This window comes from Python bivittatus, unplaced genomic scaffold (assembly GCF_059951505.1).
Source record: "Python bivittatus isolate LINGU-HERP-01145 unplaced genomic scaffold, Pbiv_v1 ctg000190_np1212, whole genome shotgun sequence".
Lineage (NCBI taxonomy): Eukaryota > Metazoa > Chordata > Lepidosauria > Squamata > Pythonidae > Python > Python bivittatus.
In genome coordinates, this window is record NW_028277042.1 from 21,984,765 (window position 1) to 21,993,782 (window position 9,018).

The 9,018-nt window shown below is 60.8% G+C and overlaps 2 protein-coding genes across 3 annotated transcripts; both read right to left on the reverse strand.

The window, feature by feature from the left end:
* Positions 1-1,520: 1,520 nt before the first annotated feature.
* Positions 1,521-4,287, reverse strand: NQO1 (NAD(P)H quinone dehydrogenase 1). The gene is made up of 6 exons (XM_088136325.1): positions 4,145-4,287; positions 3,772-3,936; positions 3,522-3,652; positions 3,063-3,176; positions 2,563-2,664; positions 1,521-2,254 (listed from the first exon to the last, which is right to left on the reverse strand). The coding sequence occupies exons 1-6, from the start codon at positions 4,149-4,151 to the stop codon at positions 1,922-1,924; spliced, it is 852 nt and encodes a 283-aa protein (XP_087992451.1). The 5' UTR covers positions 4,152-4,287; the 3' UTR covers positions 1,521-1,921.
* Positions 4,288-5,856: 1,569 nt separating this feature from the next.
* NOB1 (NIN1 (RPN12) binding protein 1 homolog) lies at positions 5,857-9,014 on the reverse strand. Of its 2 annotated transcripts, none has more exons than XM_088136316.1 (9): positions 8,807-9,014; positions 8,602-8,734; positions 8,359-8,492; positions 7,885-7,956; positions 7,399-7,548; positions 7,059-7,289; positions 6,861-6,958; positions 6,619-6,763; positions 5,857-6,358 (listed from the first exon to the last, which is right to left on the reverse strand). In XM_088136316.1, exons 1-9 carry the CDS (start codon positions 8,867-8,869, stop codon positions 6,089-6,091), a joined length of 1,296 nt encoding a protein of 431 aa, XP_087992442.1. In that variant the 5' UTR covers positions 8,870-9,014; the 3' UTR covers positions 5,857-6,088. The 2 variants fall into 2 exon arrangements, with proteins under 2 accessions (XP_087992442.1, XP_087992444.1); XM_088136318.1 differs by having other exon boundaries at positions 7,059-7,244; positions 8,807-9,009.
* Positions 9,015-9,018: the final 4 nt, after the last annotated feature.

A 9,018-nucleotide genomic window follows, 5' to 3' on the forward strand; every position in this document is an offset into this window, starting at 1 on the left:
TCAGCTGCTACTGGTTGCCATTTTGGGCTACATACCTGGCATTCCTCAGCAAAGTTTGGGGTTCTCTGGATGTTGTTGATGAATGGCTGCTGAATACCAACTGGCTCACCCAGGGAAGCGCATTGGGAGAAGTCCAGATCTCTGTCTTAGCAAAGCCAGTGGGGAGGCAACCTTTACATACACAGGAATTAAAATCTTAGGCTTGATGGGCTTCTGACCTTGACCTGCATTTGCTTTTCCACGTGGCAGGTGCCTGCACAGAGGGAGCACTTGGCTCTGCTTTATGTAATACGGTTTGAAAAATGCTTGTTATAACCCATAAACGTGTTGAAATAGAAGTGGGGGTGCCCAAGATGCAGTGTGGGCATTGAAGCTTTCGTTGTGACCCAAATGGCCAGATGAAGAGCGTCCTGCAAAATTGTCGGCATTGGTCCCTCTTAATTCTCCATTCTGAAACTCAGGTCAATAAAGCCAAGATGTCTCTTTCCCACAACCAAAGGCACTTTGCTTCTCTCTGCTTTCTGGGCTGCGCGGGTGCTCTTTTGCAAGAAGGCTAAAGCCATTTCTAAAGCAGACCGCCTCCCTTTTCATTGAAAGAGTATGGGAAAGAGAACCTGGTGGCCTTGATTCACCTATATATAGGCTTCTCATTTGAAAATAAAGTCCCTGCCAGAATTCTTGTATTATTTATTTAAACGTTTTCCTGTTCAGTCATATTACCTGAGTTCAGAGATATCTGCCCCTGCTGCATGCGCCTGCTTGTTCCGAAATCCCACGGCCTCTCCTCCAGGAGGCTGGAACGTGCGCAGAGCCGCCTTCTGCTGAACCTCTCCCGCCCCGGCACAAGCCATTGCTCTGCACTGTCCTCGCTGGGTGATGGTCTCAGCACAGAGAATTGTTCTTGCAAACGAACTGCTGTAGATCAGTTTGTCTAGTGTCTGTCCAAGGAACAGCTGTTCTTCCTTAGGCCTGTTTACACGACTGATCTGGGTTTGGTTAAGCTAAATGGTGGTCCTCCCGAGCAAGCACAAATGCAACTGTGAGCTGCTGGGCTTCAAACTGATAGTTTTTAAAGTGTTTGCATTTAGCCCCTCTATTTTGTCCGTGTGCAAAGACATTTCAGGCCATGTTTTACTAACCCAGAGGGGAGGCTAACTACCTGCCTCTTGTAATAGTATCCATGCAAACGCTTGAGGGCTTCTGGCTCCACCCAGTTAGAATATTTAAAAACTGCGGTTTAATAAAGAGAATGGGAGTTCAGCGACAGGTCAGCTAACGCCCTCTTGAGGTTTGGGACTTTTAACTCCTATTAACTCAGGAGCCAGTGACGAGGGATTGTGGGGACAGGCCAAAGCAGAGAGCACCAGGTTGCCTATCCCAGGTGAAACAGGATCTACTGCACCTCTGACTCCGCAGTCGACCAAGGGAAAACGCAGTTCTGTAGCCAAAACAATTGTTTCACTGCTTCACACACACATACACAGCTCCACATACAGCCTTATAAACCTGGAGCGGCTGGGTTTGCTTTGAAAGTGCTTTTATTTCACTAAGAACGGTTATAGGCAGAAAAAGATGGGCAACGTATCGCTTCCTACCACTAGCACCTGTCAGGTTAGTCTCAACAGCTGGACTTTAAAAAGCAGGCACTGGCAGCTTCCTAACTACACAGAACAGAAAAGGCACACGGGGTTTAGGAAACGTGAGCACTGAGGGACTGCGAGCAGACCTCTGACCCCATTGGCGGGCAGCCCTTCAAGGCAGCCGTACCCCGATTCTGGCACCAAGACAAGGAACTAAGCTGAGGTGGAAAACCCGCCACCTGAAGGATCCTGCCTTGTCTTCTACTCTAGCTAGGTGCCCACTTGGGCAAGGGCAAGTTGAGAAGATGGGGGGGCGAGGGGGGGTCACAGCCACTACAATCCTACACTGCTTCCCAGCGGGACAGATATTGCTCCTGGGCTTTGACCTGGTGGTCTGGTGGGAACGGCTTCCCCAGATGCTGGCCGACTGTCAGCCCGTATTTCTCCTTTTCCTGCTCTTCCTGGACATCTTTCTTCAGCACGAAGCCCTTAGCAAAACTCAGTTCAAAGAGGCTGTTTGGGGCAAAGCTGAGGGGCTCCTCTTCCCAGATGGTCACCAGTCTCCTCTTCCAGTCCTCCAGGACTTGGGAACGTTCTTCCTCTGGGGTATGGGCAATACCGAAAGCAATCTGGGGAGCCAAGACTTGGAAGCCACAGAAACGAAGGGTGCCATTCTGCACGGGCGAGAACAAAAGCGACGTAAACCTTACCTGGAGCCACGGGAACTTTTCACATGTCTTGGAGGAACCGCTGGTCCCCTGAACGCCTGCACGTAAAAACTTTGGAAACCTAAGAGATGCCACTCGCCCAGGGGGCAGGGTGCCAGCTTTAGCATTACTGTACATGGAGCATCTCCTACCGTTCACGGTCAGACATGTTCTAGATAAACCTGAAGCTTCTATTTAAACAAGATGTTAAGTTCAACATCACCACCCTCAGTCGAGGAACTGAACTAAGTTTGTTCTCTCTCATCTTCTCTCACCTGTATTGGCCAGAGAAGGACGTTGATGTCTCCGTTGATGCCTGCTGGGGTGTACATGGAGCCCATCCCTCCAGTGGTGAAGGAGAGCACAGCCTTCTTCTTCTGTGGGGAACCAAAGCTCAGCCGGGCCCCAGCAGCCCCAGGTTCCCCTGGCAGGATCCCGGCGCAGGGCGTCAAGATACTGCTGCTGTTGCTGCCCAGTGGTCCCAACTCCAGCCCTGGGGGAGGAGGAGGGGTCTGGCACGTTCCTGGCACCAGAATGCCGCTGAGGCCTGGGGGCAGCTGCTAGCCAGCACGAGGGGGCCTTTCCAGGCACCCTTGGGGCAGGAAAGAGCGACAGCAGCAGCGCTTCCGCCAGCTGCAGCAAGGAGCCAGTGGGTTTGCGCAGGTGTGTGCCCACCCTGCTAGCGCGGCTCCTTTCTGGTTTGTTCTGCAGTCCCACCTTCGAGCAGCCCAAGGGGGCACTCCCTCCCGCACCTTCCACCGGACAGCCCACCTACCTGAAAGGGCCCCTGATTATACATGGCGCTGTAGGAGTAGGCAAAGCCCTCAATGAGGATCCGGTCGAACCACCCTTTCAAAATGGCCGGGAGGCCAAACCACTGGAGAGGGAACTGGAGGGCAAGCAGAGCTGAAGATCAACACCCACCCCCCCACACCCCCCGCAGCAGTGCCTGCTTGCGCCGGCGGGGCGGACACCCTCCCACCTGCGCGGGACGGAGTGGAGCCACCAGCCTGGACCCAGGCTGCCGCACAGGATTCGCGTCTGGGCCTGGGTCTTGCGCCCCTTCCCAATGGAAGAAAGGAACTCTCCGGCTCAGCTCCGCGGAGGCTTGAGGGGGCTCCTGGGAGTGTTTCGGCCCCGGCGCGTTTCGCAAGGCTAAGCCCGGAGGGCTGAGAGATGCGCCCAGCCCCGCGGGAGGCGCCGGGCCTGGGGTCCTGGAGGCGTCCCAGCCCACCTGGAAGATGACGAGGTCGGCGGCTTCCAGCTTCTCCACCTCCCGCAGAATGTCGCTGCTAAGGCGGCCCTCCTTCCAGGCCAGCCCGGCCTCCTTCGAGTAGTTGAGGTTGCGCGGGTCGTCGGGGTCGCCTGCGGCGGGGCGAGGGGCAGGTGAGCGGCAGCGGAGGGGGGAGCCGCCGCCGCCGCCGCCAGGAGCAAGCAGGGCGGGGGGGGGAGGAGAGGGGAGGGGAGGGGAGCGGGGTCGGTACCGGCGAAGTCCGCGCGCGACAAGACCGGGTCGAAGCGCTGGGCGTAGAGGTCCGAGACGGCGACGCTCCAGCCGCCGCGCTCCAGCGCCTTGACGGCCGCCTCCTTCATGGCGTGGTTGAACGAGGCCAGTTCCGGGTGGGCCAGCACGACCAGCGCCCGTCTCGCTGCCGGGAGAGGGAGGGAGACAGGCGGGCGGGGAGCAAGGGGAGCGCGCTCCGGGCAGAGCAGGAGCCCGTCGGGCCCCGACCGCCTCCCCACGCCGGCGCTGCCTGCGCGGCGGAGCTCCGGAGGGCGCGCTCGACTCCGCCGAATCGCGGCCGCTGCGGCTGGGCGACCCGCCCCGGGAAGGAGGCGTCCTGCTTGGGAACTTACCAGCCATGGGCTCGAGCGGGACCCGCGCGGCGAGAAGGGCGAGCGAGCGACGGGGCTCCTCCGTGCAGCGCCCGGGACGCGGGGGAAGAAGCGCGTCGGGGCCCCGCGTGCGCTCGCTCCGAGGGGGCGCGGCCTTTGGAGGCGCTGCGCGGCCCCTTCCCAGCCGGTCGCTCCGGGCGGCTCCTGGAGGTTTCCCGGGGAGGGGCGTGGGCGGCCCCGCGTGCGAACAGACCCTCCCCCCTTTCCGCCGGCCCCCTCCCAGTTAAGGGTGCCGCTCTGTTCCTGGGCGGCTCTCCGGGTGCCACGACGCCCTTTCCCTGCGGGTGGGAGAGAGACTGATCGCCCCCCAGGCGGACTGGCAGCTTGAAGCACCGTGCTCCCAGTCAGCCTCGTCGCCCGGCTCCCACCTGGGGCCCACCGGCTCTGCCTCTCCTCAAAAGAGGGGCGAGCTGGGCGGAAGAACTTGGAAGGAGCCGCCCTGGGTGCGCTGCCAACTCCCCGGGGTCTGTTGGACCGCAGGCACCGGTGGCAACCACGCTTGGTATCCACAACAAGAGAAACAAACAGGGCCCCAGATGTTGTCACAGCCCTTTGTCCAGCCCCAAAGGAAGAGCCTCCTGCCAGCTGCAAGATGGCCGTCCTCTGGCTGGCCACCACTGCCTTCACATCCACCGAAGTACGCTCCGCCGGGCTACGCAGGAGGCGGCCTTGCTGGAAGCAGAGCGCGGTCTGGCTATACCTTGCCTCCCCTCCTTCTTATACCCCAGTGAGTCAGGGCAGTGTTCACCTTCTGAGGGTGATCTTGCTTAAAGAACGCCCCTCCCAGCCCCTTGGCCCGGGTAATGCTTCTTGTATATTTCCGTCAAGGTCACCTTCCTTCCTCGCTACAGGAACACAGAGCACAAGGAAGGGAAGACAATTCGGCAAAGCCCTGCTGGACGTGTTTGGCAAGGGCAAACCCTCGGAAGGCAGCCAAAGCAGCGCAGGTGCCCAGGCGGCTGGGAGCGGCCCCCACAAAGCCCTGCTAGCTTTGCTCCCAATTCCAGTGAGACCCTGCGGCCAGGGTCCCATCGGGTGCCAGCCGGAAGGAAAGCAAAGGGCAAAATTTTGTCTTTCAGGCAGAAGACGTTGCCAAGTTCGAAGGTGAGGGCCAACCCCGGCAACTATGCATTAGCGTGTTCTGAAAACCGACTCCGCAGAAGCACGTTGGCTCTTCCCGGCTCTGTGCCTTTAACCAGCCACAGCTACTGACATGAGAAGCTTGCAAAAAAGCTGGGAGAAGAGGAAAGTTTCCTCCTTTCTCCAGCTGCAAGTGCTCTCTCAAGGGGCAAAAATCAAACCACATGGGATAAATGAACTTGCTGAGTCTCCCAGAAGCATTGTTTCAGCATACGTATGTTTAGAGCCAGAACTCCAAAGGGATGTTGCTGGTATCTGCTAACGTTAGGTGAGCTAAGATGCATGTTCAGCGGATTAATTACACTTTTGTCTTGAACGGCTACTCTGAAGAATGCCAGAGTTGGCCTCGAGCATCTTGACAGAAAAGCAAAGCAGAACTGGCCCATCTCCAGCCACCCAAGTCACCTCACTGGGTCACTGGGGAAAAAATGAAGGAGAATGAAGGAACTCTGCTCTTGACTGGGATGTCTAACCACAGGGGCAACCAGAGAAGGGCCTCTGTTGGGAAAGGTTTCTATCAGTTACACCAAGCATTGCCTGAAAACAGCCACATTTATTTCCTCCGCATCTAGAAACAGCCATAACTGAAGAAAGGGCCAGGGTGTATTCCAAATACCGCTGCTCAGCACCAGTTTCTCAAGAGTCCAAACTGCAGCTTTCTCCAAAAGCTGCTTTCCCTGCAGTCCTTGACGGGTTGCCTCACATGTGCCTGGAGGAACAGCCCTTCTACCCACGGCCAAGGGGCCCAGTCCAGCTTCCCTTCCCTCACTTGTTTTTCAGAAACTTCTTGCGACTTGTGTTTGGGTTCAGGCGTCTCCTGCCCGCACCCAGCGCCGCATCCCGGATCTGCAGATTGGCTGCCCGGCTGTGGATATCGTGTTCTGCAAAGGGAGAAACTCCAGCCACGTAATCTGGGTCAAAGGCGTCGGTCTTCTGCCTGGCCTTGCGGGAGAGCCGCTGCTGGGGGAAGCGCTGGTCCTCCGTCAGGTGGGGGCTGCTGGCATGCTTGCCCCCTCGTGGAGCCGGCAGAGAGTACTGTGGAGACAAGCCCGGGCAGGCTGTTAGCCCCGCAAGGCAGTGACCTTCCTGGGGGCAGCAAGCAGCCTCGCTTTGCCCAACCGGTTCTCTTGCCCCGGGGCCGCTTAGCAGGGGGCGGCTGCTAAAGGCAGCTGGGCTGCTCCCGGCCCACCTCCATGTTCCTCGCAAGGGAGCGGAGAGACAGCCCAGGCGCTGGCAGCCACCGCTGCAGGGGAAAGGGCAGGGGCAGAAGCAGATCTCCAGAGCGGAGCACTCACCCGGAGGCCGCGCGGGTTCAGGACTTTGGGGTTCTGGGAAAGGTGCAAGCGGAAGCTCCCGTCGTCCTCCACAGTCACAGCCACTTTCTTCAGCGTCTTGTTCCCACAGTGGGGGCAGAAAAGCCGGGTCATTTTTGACGTTGTCCTGGAAAGCAGCAGATCAGCCCTGTGAGCGCCCCGGGGCCCACGGCTTCCTGGCCAATCTCCTGGCTGTGCCCCAGCAGCGCCTGCTAACCCCATACCTGAAGCAGCCGTGGCAGCGCAGGATGTAGTTGCGGGTGTGCCGGATCAGCAGACCATTCAACGCCAGCACGTGTAGCCCCATCTGCAGCAAAACGTTCTGAAAGAGGCAGGGAAGAGGCGAGGCCAGGTGAGCCGGAGCACGGCAAGGCCCCAACTGTCATCAACGAGGGCCAACCGGTCTTGGGGAGTCCACTCGCCTGCATAGCAAAGTCGGTGGTGACGCAGCCAACCTGCACCCCGGCGGGCTCATCCCCCCAGCAAGCATTCTGCTGGATCTGCCCAATGTTGGCAGGTGTGATCCAGCCTTCTTCCTTCCCGCTGTCCTCCTCGTTGCTGTCCTGGCCTTCGGGGTCCCCCGTCTCCAACAGGAGAGAGCTTGCTTTCTGCGAAGGACAGAGCGGCTGGGCAGGATCCATGGTGCACGGTGCCTGCCAGCCCACCAGTTCATGGAATCCCCTGTGGGCCAGTGAAGTAGCCACCCCAGCTACTTCACTGGGAGCTACCCCTCCCAGGAAGGGAGGCAGGTGGGCCTCTTACCAACAGGTCCTGCAGGTCCTCCTCTATGCTAGGCAGAGGGTTCCTCCAGAACAGGAAAGAAGAAAACTCAGCGTCTCTGAGCACCGCAGGATCCGTTGCCTCTTCCCCTTCGCCCGCCAAAGGGATCTTCTCATTCCCTGGGCACTTTGTCTTGGGTTGAAAGCGCAAAACAAAATGAATCTCAGCCAATGCCAGGCCGGTGTGGCTGCCTCCCTAGAGCCACCCGTCAATCAAGGCAGCTGCCGGCGCAGAACTGTCCCCAGGAATTGGCAGAGAAAAGCCCTTTCTCTGCATTCTCCCCTTGCCCCTCGGAAGTGTCAGCCTTGGGCGAGGGAGAGAGGCGGCCCGGAAGAGCTTCTGTGGGCCCTCATCGCTTGCCACCCAGGCCAGTGCTGCTCTCTCCCACAACGGTCAGCAGAAGGGAGGGCGCTTCCACCACCCCATGGAAGTGGGCAGCGTCAGGGAATAGTCAACCCCAACAGTTACCTTGGAGGGAAGATGGAAGCCAGGAACATCAACCGGCGCTTCGGGGTGACGGTTCGTTAAGCTGAGCTTCACCTGCGAAGTTCAGGGCAGGGAGAGATGGACCGGGAGCGAGTCCTGAGCGGCCAGCAGCAGTGCCACCCCCAGCTAAGAATCCCCTTCCCCACCTAGCCCGTTTTTAAGCCACAAGATGAGAGGACGGAGCAGAAGAGGGGGCCCTGGCAGCGCCGCTCGGCCGCGTGGGGAGCCGCAGACGGGAAGGGAGCGGACGGGGAAGCGCCAGGGAGCTCGGGCTGGGTTCGCAGGCAGGCAGGCAGGCAGGCCGGCCGGCCCGAACTCCCGCCTTTGTGCCAACCGCCGCCCGTCTCCGGGGGATGGTGCTGCCCGCGGCGACCGGGGCCGGCTGGGCAGCCCTCCGCGCAGGGCTCCGGCGCTTCCGCCAAGAGCGGGGCGGCCGCGGGGCGCCGCAGGGGGTACCTGGGGCCGCGGCTCGGTCCGCAGGGGGCGCCCCCGCCCGTGCTCGGCCTCCAGCTGGAGCGTCAGGGCCAGGACCTGGATGTCGGCGGCGGAGAGGCTGCGGAAGTCGCCGGTCTGCTTGGAGAACTCGGTCACTGCGGGCACAAGAGCAGCCGTTTTCCTCAGGCCCGGGCGCCCGCGGGAGGCGGCGGGGCGGCGAGGGGCCCGGGGGCGGGGCGGGGCGGGGCGGGGCGGGGGACTCACCCAGCCGCACGTGCTCGGGGAAGGGCTGCCGCAGGTGCAGCTCGAAGGGCAGCCCCGCCAGCCGCCGCCGCGTCGCCCGGTCCCGGATCTCCGCCAGCACCTCCCGGGTCGTGTAGATGCGCCTGCCGATCTCCTGCGGGGAAAGCGGGTCAGCCTCCGCCCGCCGCGCCCCCGGCCCCCCTCGCCCCCGCCGCCCCCCCGGCACCTGGAGCGGGGCGCCCCGCAGGAAGGCGCCGGCGTCGGCCACGAGGTGCTCCACGGGGGCCATCGTGCGCTGCGGCCCGGAGGCAGCGGCGGCGGATCGCGGAGCAGGCTGGGAGTCGTAGTCCTGCGCGGGGGGGTCGAGGAGGCTAGAGCGGCGCTGATGGCGGAGGAAGCGCGGCTTCCGGGTCGCTGCGCGCTCCTGCGGCCGCTCTA

What these genes read in the sequence shown, in the direction of transcription:
- NQO1 (XM_088136325.1), bottom strand. An exon ending in GTCGCGCGCGGACTTCGCCG is followed by an intron (nt 3,653 to 3,771) that starts GTACCGACCCCG and finishes GCCCCGCCGCAG; the next exon opens with GCGACCCCGACGACCCGCGC. An exon ending in TCCTTCTCTGGCCAATACAG is followed by an intron (nt 2,255 to 2,562) that starts GTGAGAGAAGAT and finishes TCGCCCGTGCAG; the next exon opens with AATGGCACCCTTCGTTTCTG.
- NOB1 (XM_088136316.1), bottom strand. Translation starts at nt 8,869, where the DNA reads ATGGCCCCCGTGGAGCACCTCGTGGCCGACGCCGGCGCCTTCCTGCGG. An exon ending in GGACCGAGCCGCGGCCCCAG is followed by an intron (nt 7,957 to 8,358) that starts GTACCCCCTGCG and finishes TGAACTTCGCAG; the next exon opens with GTGAAGCTCAGCTTAACGAA. An exon ending in GCTTCCATCTTCCCTCCAAG is followed by an intron (nt 7,549 to 7,884) that starts GTAACTGTTGGG and finishes TTTCAACCCAAG; the next exon opens with ACAAAGTGCCCAGGGAATGA.